Source organism: Pseudopodoces humilis, chromosome 22 (genome assembly GCF_049639895.1).
Source record: "Pseudopodoces humilis isolate 2021_Gansu_Grassland_sample_001 chromosome 22, ASM4963989v1, whole genome shotgun sequence".
In the NCBI taxonomy this organism is placed as follows: domain Eukaryota; kingdom Metazoa; phylum Chordata; class Aves; order Passeriformes; family Paridae; genus Pseudopodoces; species Pseudopodoces humilis.
This window is the reverse complement of record NC_142221.1, coordinates 2323080-2340140: the sequence shown is the minus strand read 5'-3', so window position 1 is coordinate 2340140 and position 17061 is coordinate 2323080. Positions and strand designations below refer to the sequence as shown.

The 17061-nt window shown below is 49.9% G+C and overlaps 1 protein-coding gene across 6 annotated transcripts in view; it reads left to right on the top strand.

Annotated features, from left to right (window-relative positions):
• Positions 1-17061, top strand: part of NACC2 (NACC family member 2) — a 55383-nt gene that overhangs the window by 32361 nt on the left and 5961 nt on the right. For 4 of the 6 annotated variants that reach the window (XM_014257956.2, XM_014257957.2, XM_088065835.1 and 1 more), the window contains exons 2-5: positions 3778-4701; positions 13268-13435; positions 15995-16100; positions 16367-16464. In XM_014257956.2, the coding sequence (XP_014113431.1) occupies positions 3840-4701; positions 13268-13435; positions 15995-16100; positions 16367-16464 (1234 nt within the window). In that variant the 5' untranslated portion in view covers positions 3778-3839. Of the gene's footprint in view, positions 1-2318; positions 2339-2807; positions 2922-3777; positions 4702-13267; positions 13436-15994; positions 16101-16366; positions 16465-17061 lie in introns of those variants that run through there. The other 2 variants (XM_088065834.1, XM_088065833.1) reach the window with 2 other exon arrangements.

Here is a 17061-nt window from a genome sequence, read left to right as displayed (position 1 = left end):
CTTGGTTCAAACTCTCCTGGGAGGTTTTAGCTGAGATTTGCCAGGTTTGGGATGCTGGGACACTTTGTTGCTTCTCTGTGGCTTAAACATACCCTAAACCAGCACATTTTGGTGTTTTTAGGGAGAGACAGGGATTGCTCCTGACAAGCCTGTTTGTTTATAGAGCAAATTCTAATATTAATAATTGATATTTATTTTAAGTTTGGCTTGTTCTGTGCTACTGAGCTGTCCTTGGCTGGTCCCACTCATCCTGCCCTGCTGGGTCCAAGGAGGTCCATCCAAGGCCTCCCTGGTGTCTTCTCCAGCTCTGAGGGAGCCCTTCCTGGAAGAAAAGAGGAGGAAATCCTTCTCCACCCGCGTTCTTCCCATCACCTTGGATGGGGCTTCCTCAGGTGCCTGAGCAGTGATGTTTTTTCTGTAACTCAGGTTTTTCTCAGTAATTTTCACAGATCCAGAGTGGATCTTCATTTGCCAGGGCAGATTCCATCATATCTCCAGCAGAGATGGGTGGTGTCGTGGTTGGGAGAGGTTTTGGGCTCTCGGGTGTGGTTGTGGTGGTGTCATCCCTGATCTCCTCACGGGATGTCACCTTGGTCCCCTCCCAGCGCCTTCACCTCCTCACCAGCGCTCAGCAGAGACCCCAGTGAGCTCCTGAGGGGTTTGGATGAGTGTGTTGAGCATTCCCAAGGCAGGGAATGGTGTGGGAGCAGCGTGGCTCTCCGGGCTCCGTCAGGCTGCAGGTCCTGTGGGATCCAGGGCAGCCGTGTCAGAGGGGTTTGCTCGCTTCCCTGCCCCAGACTTGAACTTAATGCACCAAACATCCCTTTGGATGTGGAAGTGGAGCTGTGAGCAGGATCAGGAGGGAAGGGTCAGGCTGGAGCATCACCAGCCCTGTGCTCCCTGCAGTTATCCTGCTCTAGGGATGGCCTCACCTCTCATCCCCGGAATTTTAACTGTGTGTGACCGTCCGTGCGCAGCAATTGAACCAAATCCGAGGCCAATGGCACAAGGGAAAACGCTCAGGGCAAGGGAGAAATAAGCAAAGGGAGGCCCCACCCTCTTTCCCAGAAAAAAGCACCAAACATGCTCAATAAATGCGAAGGTAATTTAAAATCTGAATCCAGGAGACAATGTGACTGGGATTTCATTACTTAAGCAAATGGATTTGCTTTTAGTGGATTCAGCCACAGACTGAAAGAAGCTTTCCCCAAGGGGTAAACATTTTTCCTGCATTTGAAAGGCTTTCTTGTATTGGTGGGGGGAAGGATCTGGGGGGCAGGAAGCAGGACTGTGGCTGCCCAAGGAGCACCTTTATTTTGGGCAGATTTGGGCTTTGCCAAAGCTGTGCTTTTGGGCAGGTGCTTTTGGGGAGCACTTGGGGTGGGATGCTGGGCCAGGTGGGAGGATGCTGGATCAGGCAGGAGCATGTTGGGGGTCATGTAGAGGTTGTTGAGGGGATGCAGAGGATGCTGGAGGGAATGCAGAGGTTATTGAGGGGATGCAGAGGATGCTGGAGGTGAGGCAGAGGATGTTGGGGTGGATGCTGGGGACATGCTAAGGATGCTGGAGGGATGCAGGAGGATGCTGGGGATGTGGGGGTAATGCAGGAGAATGTTGAGGGCATGCTGGGGGCTGTGAGGGGATGCAGGAGGATGCTCAGGATGCAGGGGGATGCTCAGGGATGCAGGAGGGGATACAGGGGATGCTGGGGGTACAGGAGGATGCTGGGGGGGTGCAGGGGATGCTCTACACCCCTGCTCCGTGCCTTCCCCTGGCCGCAGGAGTTAACCAGCAGCAGTGCCAGCTCTGCAGACTGTTTGGAATAGTTTAAATGCTTTGACACTCTGGATGTACTAGATGGCAGGGGAGGCAGTTTACAGCGTAATTCATATGCAAAACTGCACTATAAATTTAAAACCTGTCTCAGTTGCCGTGGCACCACTAAGCATTTCATCAGCATACAGTACAGTATTTCTGCCATCTTTGTTTGCATTGCAGTGACTCATCAAAAGTCTGTCTTGTACCAACACTGAGAGCATTCCTCTGGCACTGATATTTCTCTGTTTTTAAAGCTTCGGTTTGAAACTGGCATTTACTTCAGGTCCCTAATCAAAGGGCTCTATTCATTGCAGAGAGCAGCCTGAATGTTAATCTGCATCCGGCCTATTCATTTAGATGCTGTGCGCTGCCGGGGAGATTTGACTTGGTAAAAGCTTGAGCTCCAGCAGATACAAACCCAGGGCTTGATACTATATTTTATTTTCCCCCTCCCCTGAGCACTCGGCGGTCGGGGGACGGGAGCCCCTCGGCAGCGGCGGCGCCGGGGACGCTGCTCAAGGTACGTTCGCTCCCGGCCAGGCGAAGGCACCGCGAACTTCCTCGCTTGGAAGAATTTTTTTTTTAACCATGCAGATACAATTAAATTGGCTCCGAGTGTGTTCCCTTTTCTTCCTGTTACCCCGTGGCCTTGCAGATAGGACTTTTTTTTTTTTTTTTTCCTTTTTTTTTTTTTTCCCCTCGGCAATGGGAACAGAGCAGCTCTTTGTGGGTTATTATTTTCTTTCTTTTTTTTTTTTTTTGTAATCTTTCTCAGATAAACTTCTATATTTTTTTTTTTCGTTTTCTTGTTTTGTTTTTTTTTTTTTTTTTTAATATCATTCTTCTGAGCTTTCAGTATTAGTTAAACGTAGTTTTTCTTCAGTAGTATTACAGGCAGGCAGGATTTTAAATCTCCTGGACTCTTCGGGGAGGGAGCACGGGGGGGTCTGGGCTCGGTGAATCCGCAGTGATTTGCTCCGCTGGAGTTTCAGCGCCCAGGCTGCACCAGCGCTACCTGCTCCGGCTTTGCGCACCAGGTCCTCCCAAGGCCAGGCTCTTTTTTCCTGGGAGGTGGAAGCAGGAATTCTGCCCACGGCCAAAAGGTACAGCCGGTCCTGAAGAGCGGCCGTGGTGGGATGCGGAGCCGCCGCCTCCAGCCCGGGGTCGCTCCGAGGGTCCTCACCGCCGGTACCGGGGGCACCGGGCTGGGGGCTGGGGGCTCTGCCTGCACCAGGGGCTGGGCTGGGGCTCCCCCTGCCCTGCTCGGGATCTGGGGGAGGAAAATAAGAAGACAACTTGGTAGGCGGCTCGCTGCGGCAGGCACGTTGGTTTGTTTTATTGGGGCTCAAATATCTGGCTTAATTTGGAGATAAGCCTCGTTTTGTTGGAGGATAAATCTGTTGAGAAGGGGTTTAACTGTTGAAATGCTCCCTCTTTCTGGTGCAAATGGGAAGATTGCTTTTCAAAGTGCTTTTTCCTGGGAGCTCTCGCTCCAGCAGAATCCTGTATTTATTTCGGGCAGAATGGCACATTGTTTTATAAATATCTTTTCTGTAGTTTCAACATAGCTGCTGGTTGTTGTGTTTCTTATATAATACTACCGAGATCTGTCTGACTGCCTTTCGTTTGCTTTACTGTTCTCTCCCATTATCGTTCAGATTTTCCTGCATAAAGTAAAAACCCCTGGGGGAATAAATCAGTGGTGCTTATTTAAACAGACCACATTGAAGGAAATACTTGCATTTTTGGGATATCCTTTGCCATCCACCAATAGCATCCCCAACGTCGCTGGAAACCATCGATAAGCAATTTTTACAGGCGATCGCTTTTCCGCGTTGGCTCTCGGAGCTTGGCTTGGAGCCTTTGATGTCGGGTGAGGTGGGCTCCTGTGCTCCTGCCTGCTTTGGTGAACTGTCTAAAAACGTTGTTCCTCTCTTCCCTGCCTTCTCCGTTTTTCAGATGTGCCCTACTTTGGATATTCCTGCATTGAATGTCTGAGGAGCTCCAGCCGATCCTGAGCCATGTCGCAGATGTTGCACATAGAGATTCCCAACTTCGGGAACACCGTTCTGGGCTGCCTGAACGAGCAGCGGCTGCTGGGGCTGTACTGCGATGTCTCCATCGTGGTGAAGGGCCAAGCCTTCAAGGCTCACCGGGCTGTGCTGGCCGCCAGCAGCCTCTACTTCCGAGACTTGTTCAGTGGGAACAGCAAAAACGCCTTTGAGCTGCCGGGGACCGTCCCCCCCGCTTGCTTCCAGCAGATCCTGTCCTTCTGCTACACCGGCAAGCTGACCATGGCAGCGAGCGAGCAGCTGGTGGTGATGTACACGGCGGGCTTCCTGCAGATCCAGCACATCGTGGAGAAAGGGACGGACTTGATGTTCAAGGTCAGCTCTCCCCACTGTGACTCTCAGACCACCATGATCGAAGACCCCAGCTCGGAGCCGCAGAGCCCCTGCAACCAGCTGCAGTCGGCCTCGGCGCCCTACGTCATGTCCCCCTCCATGCCCATCCCGCTCCTCACGCGCGTCAAACACGAGAACCTGGAGCTGCAGGCCCTGCCCGGCCTGCCCGGCAAGCGGCCCCTGGAGCCCGGCGCGCGGGACGGGCCCGGCGGCGCCGGCGGCGCCAACGCGGGGCCCCTGAAGCTGTCGCGCGTCTCCTACTACGGGATGCCCAACCTGGCCACCCTGATCCCCAACGTGCAGCAGGTGCAGTACTCGCAGGGGGAGCGCACCAGCCCCGGCGCCAGCAGCATCCCCACCACCGACAGCCCCACCTCCTACCACAACGAGGAGGATGAGGAGGACGACGAGGCCTACGACACCATGGTGGAGGAGCAGTACGGGCAGATGTACATCAAGTCCTCGGGAGGTTACTCTGGTAACGGATGTCTCTCTCTCTCTCCTTGGGTTTTCTGCTCCTTCTCAGTGGTTCTGTGGTCCTCATCCAGCCACCATGGGCAGTTTTGGGTTGTTCACCAGGCTTTTGTCTTCAGGGGTTTCATTTGTTGGTTTTTCGCTCGCGTGGTGCTGGTGTCCAGGTGTGACGAGGGCAGGGCCCCCCTGTGCCATCGCTCCCCAGCTGGGAGACTTCAGATGAGAGGCTGCATCATGCACCAGGGTCAGCTCAGCCCTTTGCTTTCTGGCTGAGGCTGCCAGCCAGGAGCCTGGTGGCTGCATGAGCCCTGTGGTGGTGACATCCATCCCAAGGTGATGCCGAGCTCACCTGCCATGGGTCATCCACGGCAAGGGAAGCACCAGCCCTTGTGGCCCAGCGCGAGGTGGTCACTTTGGGAGTTGTCTTCTGTCCTGGCTTTTTGGAATAAGAGTTTCCAAAAAAGTGGTGAACATGTGATGTTTGGAGGAAGGGAGAAGAACATCAACTAAATCATTTTTATAGAAGTTAACTCGGAATATCTGCAGGAGGAAGGGAAGATGGACTTTTCTCCCCACTGCCTGAAGTGCCCCTCTCTCCTTTGCCAGCCTTGTCCCACACATCACTGTCAGAAAGGGAAAAGCAATCTGAAGGCCTGATATTCTTTTATTTCCCCATTAGAAACACAGTGCCCAGAACTAAGTAAAATCCCTCTCCTGCCCTTCCAGAATCTGGGATTAAGGGATGAATGCGAATCCCTCGATGGACCTCAGACAAAGGAGGTGGCTTCACTTTGGTGCTGTTGGCTGGGAGCTGCTGCTCAGCCCCAAGGTGAAGCACAGGGACATGAGAGGTCCTTTCCCTCCACTTCCTTGGACACACAGCCCTTTTCCCTGGGCAGGGCTCAGACCCTCCTGAGGAGCCAGGACAGGTGGGATGTGGATCCAGGAGCTCAGTTCCAGAGGGGAGATGCCCACTGGGTGCTGTCCTGTGTGCATCCCGTGTGAAAGCAGCTCCAGCACCCCTCACAGATGGAGCTGGCAGCATCCCACTTGGAAGCTCAGCCTCCCTGTGGGAGCTGCAGGTGTTTGTGGCAGCAGCTTTGATCCTCAGGAGCTCCCCAGGGAGGGACATCTTCCGGCCAGCTCCGGCCGCACGCAGCATCCCCTCGCCTGGAGCTGCTTCCCTGCTCTGGCTCCTGGAATTGCTGCACTAATGTTGCAAATATTTTAACTCTAGTTCATTAATGAGCTTTCCTCAAAGCCATTTGATTTTAGTCTTCACCAAGGAACAAGATTTGGCAAATAGGACAATTTTTGTTACCTAAAGCCAGGCTTCCTTAGTACTGAAAATGGGCTCAGCCCCACAAACTGTCCCATCCCATCCCATCCCATCCCATCCCAGGAACAGGAGCTCAGCATCCTCTTGGCATGTTCCCTCGCTAGTCAGCGAGCAGATAAGCCATGTTTTGAAGGTTTTTTTTTCACCCAGCCATATGAAAAATGGGGAAAACACAGAGAAGTTACTATTTTAATATTAGAAATATTTGCTAGGAAGAGTGGACAAGCAGTTGTTGGAAATGAGCCTCTAAAGCCTGAGTGCTCTCTCTGCCGTGCTTCACGTTCCAGTGGTTGGGATGGGGCAGGAGAGGAGTGGGATCGGGGGGGGACAAGGTCAGGGTCTCCTCCATGGCTGCTGTTAGAGCCAGAGTGAACAGGAATTGTGCTGTTGCCCACTTGTTTTGGGTTGATTTTGCTTTTCCCTGCCGTAGAGCCTGTGGTGAGTAATGTGGGTTTGCCTTCAGCGTTACTCCTCGGAGCAGTGGGATTATGCCCTTGGACTGTGCTTTCCATCCCTGTCACAGGGCCAGTTCCTGCAGAAACAGAACAAAACCAAGTCAGAAGGCAAGGACAGGAGCAGCCCCGGGATGGTGCAGGCAGCAGCTCTGAGGCTCTCCCTAATCCTTGTCGGGCAGGAATCCTCCCAGTCGGAAAAGCGAAAATCCGAGCAGCTTTCTCAGGTGTCACTGGAGGTGCTGCAGCCCTTGTGCCAGAGCTGGGCATCCCACAGCCAGGTTTTCCTGCTTGTTTTCTGTAGGGAGAACCAGGTGGTGATGCCAAGGCCATGCAGGGAAGAGGCAGGTTGTAAGGCTCTAAATATCCCACACTTCTGCTGAAACTCCTCTTCCGCACCTGCACCTTTGGAGGGAATTTCCTGTTTGAAATAAGCCAGCTATAGGTATCAGGCATCCTGGAAAAGAGGGCACGTGAAAAAGAGATTACAAAAAGTAAAACCTAAGCTGTTCCATTATGGTTTGGACTTGTAGAGCTAACTGTGTTTTAATTACTCGGGATAAAGTGTACCCTCTGAAAAGGTGCAGAATAATGAAAGCGTAAGATGGAAGAGAGAAGGCAGCTAATCCTGCTCCTGGCATGGAGATCCCGACAGCCTCACAAAGGCCTGGGGGAGGGGGGAGCCCTTTAAAATAGGGATTGCCAAGGTTTCCAAGAGCCCAGTTTGTGAAAACAAAAACGAAGCCAAAGAGGAGCAGAGCAGATGAAGCCCTGAATTTCAGAGAAGGTTGCTGGGTTTTTTTCCTTCTTTCTTTCTGTTTTTTTGTTCCGCATCTGAAGTGTTGAGGCTGGCGAGGGTGTGGTGGGACACTGGTGGATGATGCTCTTCACCTGCCTTCAGCACCACCCGCCACCGTTGGAAGGGTCACCAAGGTCAGCCTTGTCCCAAGGCTGGGGGTTTTTAATTTATTTTCTTCACCCCTTTTTGTAGTCAGAACCATTCCAAATCTCCAATGCTGGATCAGAGCCACATCTCCAAACCATAGAATCCTTAGAGTTGGAAAGGGCCTCCAAGATCAGACTTTGACCAAACACCAGCAGGAGCACTGAGTGCCGTGTCCAGTCGTTCCTTGGGCACCTCCAGGGATGGGGACTCCAACACCGCCCTGGGCAGCCCTTTCCAATGCCTGAATACCTTCTCCATGAAGAAATTCCTCCTGATGTCCAACCTGAACCTTCTCTGGCACAGCTTGAGGCTGTTTCCTCCTGGAGGAAACCTGGGAAGAGAGGCTGGTGCCACCTGCAGTGGTGACACTGGTGTGAGGGACCAGGACAAAAAGGAAACAAAAGGAACAGCAGGATGAGAATTAAACACAGAAGGGTCAGGCTGAGATGTTGGCAGACAGGGTGGCAGAGGGGGGTGGGAAGAGGTGCCTCAGTTTCCCCACAGGCTCTGGCCGCGTTGGGCGGGCGCGGTGTCACCGGCGCCGTGCCGGGCTGGGAGCACTGCGGTAAAATGGCTCCTCACTCCATAACTAGGTCTGGTTGTGGAGAACATGTGGGCCTCGAGGACACGAGCGAGACTTAATGAGGTTTCCAGCATCTGATCTGAGGAACGCACAACTCCAGAAAATATTAAACAAAAGCAAAGTATTTTTATCCCTGTTAATTACAGCGTCGTGGGCCTGAGCTGAAGTGGGTTTCAGCAGGACTTGCAGATGCTCGGCGCTTTTCTGCACCGAGCCACGTTCTTGTCAGTCAGCTCTCTGCTGAGCAGATGCAGTTAATTTAATTTTGACAGGCACCAGCGAAGTTGTGCGAGGGTCCGTCCTCCTCCCCTGCTCCTGCTGCACCGGTTTGCTGGGAAAAGGGAAAATCTTTATGCAGCAAATGGCTGGAATGTAAAGGCTGGACTTGAAAGTTATGAAATCCTGAACTGACAAGAGCACACTTCATTAAAAATTCATCTAAAATAGCCATTATAGAATAGTTGTGGTAATTAGCTGAGAGAATAGTTTTCTCTCCTGGCCTCTGATTCCTGACAGTAAGGAAAGAGGGCAAGGAACAACCCAGAATCCCAAATGATGCAGCCCGTGCAGCATCCCGAGCGCAGCCCGGGCACGACGCGCTGCAGCGACGTAAATCACGGCTGCAACGCCGGGAAATTGCAGCGGGATGGAGCAGCTGGCTGGGACTGCAGGGACAGGGACCCGACCCTGCCAGGTCCCCCTTGTCCCTGTGGTGGCCAGGCTGTGCACAGGGAGGATGCTCAGCAGCAAAGAGCTCGTGGAGTTTTAGGAAATGAAGCGGTCGGGGGTGCGCCGGTTATCCATCAGAGCGCTTTGGCTCTTGCAGAGGGATTCAAACAGCTGGACACTGCTGCAAAGCCAGGGTGTGTGTCTTTCTGTGACAAGGCAGGGATTGGTCACAGATTGGATTTGATGGCCTTGGAGGTCTTTTCCAAGCTGAGTGGCTCTGTGGTGGCGCTGCCCCATCCCGAGCCCGGCAGGGTCGGAGCTGAGCCGGGGGAAGGCTGAGCCCCACGCCGGGGGCACTCAGCCTCTGGCCTTTTTTGGCATTAAACTTCCAGCCCCATTTTCCTCACTCTGAACCACAGATGTTTAATTTTAGGCTGGCAGATGTTTCACTCCTGGCTGAGATCTGAGGCGAAGGCAAGATAGGGGTATTTATAAACCAGTAATATTTTTCCTATACTAATTCCAGATTACCTCCCTGTATAAATAGGTCACAAATCAAACGGCTACATTTCAGTACATCGGTATAAATGTACTATTTGGGAAATGTAAACTCTCCCCGTTGGGACTCCGTGATGGATCTATCCCATGGTGCTTGCGTGTGTCCTCTGCTACAGGTTTACATCTGCAGCAGATGCTGCTGATGCTGAGGCTGTGGAGGGAAGGCATTTTTGGGGTGGTCCCACTGCCAGTGGAAAATAGGCTGATGGGAGAGAAATGTTGTCAAAATATTGCTGTTTGAAAAGAGACTTTTGGCCGTGTAGGGAACAGGGGAGAGCCATCCACGTGTTTGCATCTGTGGTGGAGCAGGTGGGGATGGGTTCTCAAGGCAGGGTTTGAGATGTGTGGTTACATTTTGGGACTCTGTAAACATCAATTTTCAGGTGAGGCTCCATCTCTCTGATCTTTCTGTATCTCCAAATGTCATTCCTAAACCAGAAACAGTCGTTTCTTGCCCACAGGAGAGCCTTGATGTTCATGTGCAGTTTGGAGACCCGAACTGGTGGGAATTGGGGTTCATGACTCATTTTGAAGCCCTGGTATTTGGCTCGTTAGGAAATGAGGAGATGTGTGCTGGAGCCAGGTGTGTGCCCTGCAATTCCCAGGCACTCACCTGAGCAGCCCATCCCCAGCAAATCTGGCCCCAAACACTTCAGGTGGGACAAAAAAATCCCAATGTCACCAAACCATCATGGGCTCAGCACTAAGGTGCTGTAAGGCACCTCTGGAGGGGACAGAGTGTTTTAAAAAGGGAAAAGGTGGACACGTGCCCCAGAGCCTGGAGCCATGGAGCACAGACCAATGAGTTTGCTTGAGGCTGTTTCTTCAGCCAAAAAATCCAGGCAAGTGAGTATTTCCTGTTCTGCACCACCTGTTGCAGCTGCAGCATCCAGTTAAGTTATATAAAAGCATATATCCAAATAAATAAAATATTCCAGTGTTTGGCTGGCAGCTCTCGTGGCTTCCTCTGTAATGATTTCCTGCCCCTCTCTGCTGGCTGGGAGCTCCTTTCTTGCTCAGGAACAAAACTGTATTTAACAATACTTCCCATTGTTTGCCCTTTCATTCAAAGGGAAGGAGCTGCTGCCCTCTGAAGATACAAATTAATTAGAAGCGAATACTCTCCTGTTCTCCGGAGCAGAAAGGCCAAACAGAGTGGCTTTCTTTGGAAACATGGGACCAAAGTGGCTCTTGTGTCCTGCTCCTTTACATAACTGATTGCTATCTGCTCAATTGAGGTGCCACTGAAAGCCCCAAACATCTTTTTGTTTGGTATCGTTGGTTTTGTGCTAACGCTTGAATGGAAACAAAGTCCCCCAAAATGATCCATGGCTGTGTTTAATAAGAGATTTATAGACAGTGAGCCAGCAGGACAGATGTAACCAAAATCCAGAAGTGGCTTGAGTTGCACTTGGCCTTTTTAGCTGAATTTTAGTTTGGTTTATGAAGTATTTAATGTCACAGGAAGGAATAGAAACTTCTCCGTGTCTTCTTGTGTAGAAAGTGAAATGTCTTCAGAATCAAAGAATTTCTTCAAGCCAGGACTGTCCCAAACCTGTCCTGAAAAGCTGCTGTTGTTTCAGGGAAGAGGTTTGACACCAAATCCTTCAAGATTTCTTCGTGGAGGGAGAATGAACGCAGTGCTCGTGCTGATCTTTCTCTTCCCTGCCTCGTTAGTGCTACTGTAGGATCCCTTTGGCCCCCAGATTTGGGGTTTTAGGGAATGTTTGCCTGTGGAAGGTGGTAGAGCAGGTGGGTTTGTCCTTGCCCACTGGAACTGTTTCCACTTGGATGTTCTAGGTGTTTAATTTCTTCAGAGACAACAGTCTTGAGGAAGAGTCTTGATGAAAAACAGAGGAGGGTTCAAGGCTGGGGTTTCCTCCTCACAGCAGTATCGGGTCACAGACTGCTCTCAGCTCTGTCTCATTTGATTTCAACTACATTCCCTGGAAACTTGTATCACTTAAAAAATACCTGGAGGCCTCTAATCTGAGAGTCCATGCAGGATTCTGCCTCCCTTCAGCAGCTCCACTGGTTTTTGGGTGCTGATGGATATTGTGGGTGCCTTTGAGTTGAGTCTTTGGTTAAAGTAAAAATGAAATATTAAAAATTCAATTTTAATAGCCTGGACAGAGCCCTGTGCTGGGGTGGGGTTCTGTAGGTCACATACACAGCTCCTAGGGGGTGTGTATTTAATTTTACCTCTGAGTAAAATTTTGCTTCTGGGAGATGACTGAGATGTCCCTTCCTCCCCTCAAGCCACCCCTGCCTTGCCAGAGCCAAAAATCCAGGGAATGACAGCAGAGCAGGACTGGTTCCTCCATACCCCCTGTGCCTCTGCTTCCAGTTCCTGTAAGCTGGAAAATATCAGTATTTCATTGGATCTGCTTTGCTCACCGCTCTTTAAAAGCCTCAAAATAGAGCTGGTCTTTGAGATTCTCCCTCAGTGGGAGTTGACCCCCATCTCCAGCAGGATCTTGGATCTGGATGCTTGGGAATGCAGGGAATGTTGCAGTTGGGAATGTCAATGGCACAGCTAACGGGGCTGTGATGGCACCAGAGGTTTAAAAACACCCCGTGAGTGAGCTCTTCTGCTGCTGTTGGGTCCTTTCTCCCCGAAGGAAACGCTGCTCTCCCCAAGTAAGGAACATCCCCCTGGTATTCCAGAATCCCTCCTGGCGTTCCTCAGGCCCAGAGGGAGCCGTGAGGGTGGGGATGCTCGCGGAGCCTGCGATAGGATGCCACAGCCCAGCACGGCACCGCGGGCATGTCCTACTTAGAACACTGCTCCCTTTGTCCCCGAGCCATCTCCCTCGGTTACTGCAGCAACAAGTCTGCAAAACTTGTTATTTTATCTGCAGAGAGGAAAAGTGGCCCCCAGAACTCCGGGATAATCGCAGGAAAAGACACCTCTGGAGCAGGAGACATTTTGAGTTCAGAAATGCTCCTTGCTGGGGTTGCTGCTTCTCTCAGTGTTCACAGATATTCAAGCACAGAGCTGGGTTTGGGTTTGCACGTGGCACTTGCCACGTTACCGAATAGTTTTGGGGAAAAAAGGGGCATCATGGTAGAGCTGGGCTTGCAGTTCAGCCCTGGAAGTGTTCCCACCATGTCCTGAATTGATGCACATGGCCAGCCCTCATTGCTGTCAAAACTTGTCATTTTAAGCAATCTGGTGGTCTTGGACTGTAAATGTGCTTTAGAAACCAATTCTCTGTGTGCCCACAATTTACCCAGATTTGTATGCCCAGATTTGGAGGTGCTGGCAGGACTGTCCAGCATTTCCAGCTTTTCCATGTCACTGTCTGCTCCTGGGCAGTGCTGGGCTCTGGAGATGGTGCATCAGAGTGAGTTGGAGAAATCTGGTATTTTGGTTTTGAAGCTACATCTTAATAACACTTTTTGCCTTGTTGGTGGGGGCTTCTCTTGTTACTGAGAGGAAAAGTTGGCCTGCAGAAGGCAGAGGAAGAGAAGGTGGGCTGGAGGTGGCTGGTGAGGCCTGTGACCTTTCTCAGAACAGAGGTGTCTGCAGGGTCTGGATTTTAACTTCAGCAGGAAAAACCATCAAGAGAAGTAATGATGGAACTGCTGCAGGTGTTCATCAAACTGGGGCAATTTACTGCCTGCTAGAACCCCCCTGGTGAAGTTCCTGCCATCCTTCTGGGGTGTTTGGGGCAGCAGCTCCGTGTGCTGCGCTTGCAGAGCGATGCCAGCTGTGCAGAGCTGTCCATTTTCACAAATGATTAACTCAGGAGGACTTAAAGCATAATTAGATTCTAAGAATCCCTCTTGCAGAACCTGAGACTGCCATGGAGGGGGGGACCAGGGGATTTTTCCAAGCTTTCAGGTGGCACCTGCCCCATGGCTGGACGTGGTTGGGTGTCTGGAGGGGGGAATATTTCCAGCTGCTGCATGGAGAAATCAAAGCCTGACCTTCTGTCAGCATGGTGACTGCATGATCAAAATAGCATGATAATAGCATGATAAGCTTTTTTCTAACAGCTTTCCCTTTTAATTTTGAAGTTGCCCAAGAGAAGCCAGAGCAGATCCCACTGGAGAACCGCTCCTGTGTCCTGATCCGACGGGATCTGGTGGCTCTCCCTGCCAGTCTCATCAGCCAGATCGGGTACCGCTGCCACCCAAAGCTCTACTCGGAGGGAGATCCTGGAGAAAAACTCGAGCTTGTTGCAGGTAACTTTTCTTTAGAATCCCTTTGGATTGCTGCTGATTTCCTTCTGGAATTGTCTTCTCCATCTTGCTGGAGTCGTGCATCTTGTGTGCCCTTGCTGTGTCTTTCTGGATTATTCGTCACCAATCGTCTTTTGAAAAGTTCCGAGTTTGCTTTAATTTGCTGATAGAAAAATGTGTCATTAACAGGATTTATTCAATTGAATTAATTTAGCATTTTAATTGAATTCTGCAGCTTGTGTTCTTCCTGCTCGGTGTGGCTGCAGTGAGTGTGTTTTCATTTAGAATCACAGATCTAAAAACCCAACAACCTCCCCCCCATAAATTACCACATTATAAGACTTACAAAGCAAAAGAGATCAAATTTGTGAACAAGCTTTGAAAAACCTGTAAAAGTTTCTTTATAAATTTACTAAGTGGTCAAATGTTGCAGCAAGAGGAGAAGGAATTGGGTTTGGTCCTTTATCCTGTCTTTATTTTCATTTTGTGGGGAATTTACAATACTGAGAGAATTTACTCCTTCTCTATAAAAGATTTCTGGCCAGTGTGAGGTGGAAGATGCTGCTTAGACAGAGTAGAGCTGGATGAGGAGTGAAACCAGCCCAGCACTGCACAGGCACCCCCAGCACTGCACAGGAAGTGTTTAACTGCAGTGACCAGGTCAAATTCTAGTGGAAATAATCATATTCTGCTTTTAGAAGTCCCCCCAGCTTTCCTTTGCAGTGGCCTGGCTGTGTTTTTTTTCCTTTGGATGTAGCAGTGAGGGGATGACAGGGCAGGACATCCCTGCCCCAGGTGGGGAGGTTTAATTAATCCCTGCAAAGCCCTTGGTCCATGGGCATGTGGCAGCACAGCCCATCCAGATCAGCTCTTCTTCCCTTCCAGTCATTTCTCTCTTGGTGAGTAGCATGATTTCATTTCCAGTCTGTAGAAGGAGTCAGGATTTCAGGGGTTGCCCACAAAGGTTTTCAGCTGATGGAGGATGGGACTTCGATGGAAGGCAAAGCACAGCATAGCACCACAAGTATTTATCTTGTATCTGGAATATTCACTTTGTACCCATCCCCATTTAATGTGAGACTTCTTAAAACCATCGAGTGGTGCAGGTTATTTTCACAGTGAGAGCTGTAAATTGGCTTGAGGCAACTCTGCTTGATTTACATTTTTCAATCTGGAAAAAAAAAAAAAGTAGATTAATATCACTAACTGATAGTGGCTGCCTGGTTATTTTTCATTTATTAAAGTGAAGTTCCCCTCGGTGGTGGCTGGGGTTCTCTCTGGTGCTGTATCTCTTAAAACACAAAATAAACCCCCCTAATTCCTGTCTCAGACCTGGAGGGGGGGTTTGATCCTGCCATGAAAGTTTTTCTCAGCTCTCCAAGTGGGAGTGTTTTCCTTTTGTTTCTGGTTTTTCATGCCACAATTGATTCAGCAAATTTGAGCAGCCCTCTCTGAAAAAGGGTCTTTAACAAGGCTTGCAGTCACCACAGCACGTCTGAGGGAGGGACTGAGGCTGTTACTCCAAAAAAAACCCCAAAAAAACTCATTAGATGGAAGAGAATACAAGGAAAATTCCTGGTGAGATGAGGCTTAGGGTGATGCTGGATCCTGGGGCAGGATGAGTGGCCTGGGGTGCCTCTGGTGCCAGGGGAGGTGCAGAGGGTCAGGCTCAGGAGCTGCCCTGAGCTCCAGCTCCATCCAGAAGGTCAGGGACAATCATCTTCCCTGGAAATCCAGGAGATATTACTTCTCCAGCAGATGTTTTTATATCTTGAGAACAGAGTGTGTTCTGGATCCAGCTATGACCCATTATTTAATCTTAATTAAAAGCAAAAACCAAAACCCTCTCATGTAACAGAATGCTTGAAAAATGGGATAACCTCTCCCTGGAAGCAATGCCGAGGCAGGAGCGGTTTGGTTTGTGAGAAGAGTAAAAAGGTTTGATATAAAACCTGCTGTAAAGTGCTGCCAGACCTCTGAATGTGTCCAGCTGCTTTTTCTTCCAGAAAACATCCTTAAAGGCAGCATGTTGAAAGGCAGCAGTTCCTGTGCATTAGAAGGAAAATTCCCTGCTCACCAGAGGTATCAAGAGGTGGTGGGCTGGGGTTTTGGAAGCAGTTAGATCTGTAACCAAGTACTTCTTTCTGTGCTGGATGGGTTTTTCCTTTCATTTCCAGCTCTGTGTTCTACAGTCTTGCACTGGAAAAAAAGAAAAGGCCAAATGGATGGGGGTTTTCTCGCTTCAGAAAGAATAAATAATCTGGTCTGTACATCTAAAATCACAGTGTAAGCCTTGCACTGTGTGCATTGGTGAGAAAATAAGAGTCCTTTCATTTGATTCCCATAGACTTCCTGTCTGTACAGATAAAATTAGGAGTTGTTATTGCCTGGGACTTGCCAAGGCCCCAAGGATTTGTCAGGATTTTCCAGAAATCCCTCTGTCCTTGTTGCAGCAGGTGAAGAACAGGTTCCCACCAGCGAGGAGGAGCTGTTGGTGGCTCAGGGGTGGCTCTGTGGCTGTGTCAGGGGTTAATTTTGGATTGTCCCTGTCCACCCTCGCAGGCTCAGGCGTTTACATCACCCGGGGGCAGCTGATGAATTGCCATTTATGTGCCGGTGTCAAACACAAGGTCCTGCTGAGACGTCTCCTGGCCACCTTCTTCGATCGGTACGTCCCTTCCCGTGCTCCTCGTGCTCTCCCAAGGGATTCCTCCCCTTCCTCTGCCCTCATCTCCCGGGGTTTAACCCTGTGTCACCAGCGCTTCATCCTCTGCGCCCGGCTCTGTGCGTTTCCTTATTCCATTTCCATGCACCTTTGCCACTCCTCGCCTTCCAGCCTTGCTGATCCCTCCACCAGAAGCTGAGGGGAGGAGGGCAGGGCAGTGTTTGTCCCCTGATCCCCTCTCCAAGGATCTCCCTTTGCCTTCCCCACAGGAACACCCTTGCCAACAGCTGCGGAACTGGAATCCGGTCCTCCACGAGCGATCCCAGCAGGAAGCCCTTGGACAGCAGGGTCCTTAATGCGGTCAAATGTAAGAGAGGGATGTTCTGCTGCTGGGGGGAACAGCATGGCCCGGCCCTGGGCAGGGAGAGACACTCTGTTTGTGATAATGTGGAATTAGGCTGTGGGAAAATCAAGTTACTTTTTAGTTTGCATCATTTTTTGATTGCCCAGAGAAGCTGTGGGTGGGATTTCCTCTCCATCAGCCACTTCCCCTGCAGTCACCTGTGGATACCTGGAGTGTTTTGGGACAGGAGGTGCTGGAGAGGGAGGAGCTGAGGGCTGGAGAAAACCCTGAGGGGTACAGAAAATCTGTTTGCCATGGGCTTCATATGCAGTGATATTTCTATTTCTATTTCTATTTCTATTTCTATTTCTATTTCTATTTCTATTTCTATTTCTATTTCTATTTCTATTTCTATTTCTATTTCTATTTCTATTTCTATTTCTATTTCTATTTCTATTTCTATTTCTATTTCTATTTCTATTTCTACTTCTATTTCTACTTATATTTATATTTATATTTATATTTATATTTATATTTATATTTATATTTATATTTCTATTTCTATTTATATTTATATTTATATTTATATTTATATTTATATTTATATTTATATTTATATCA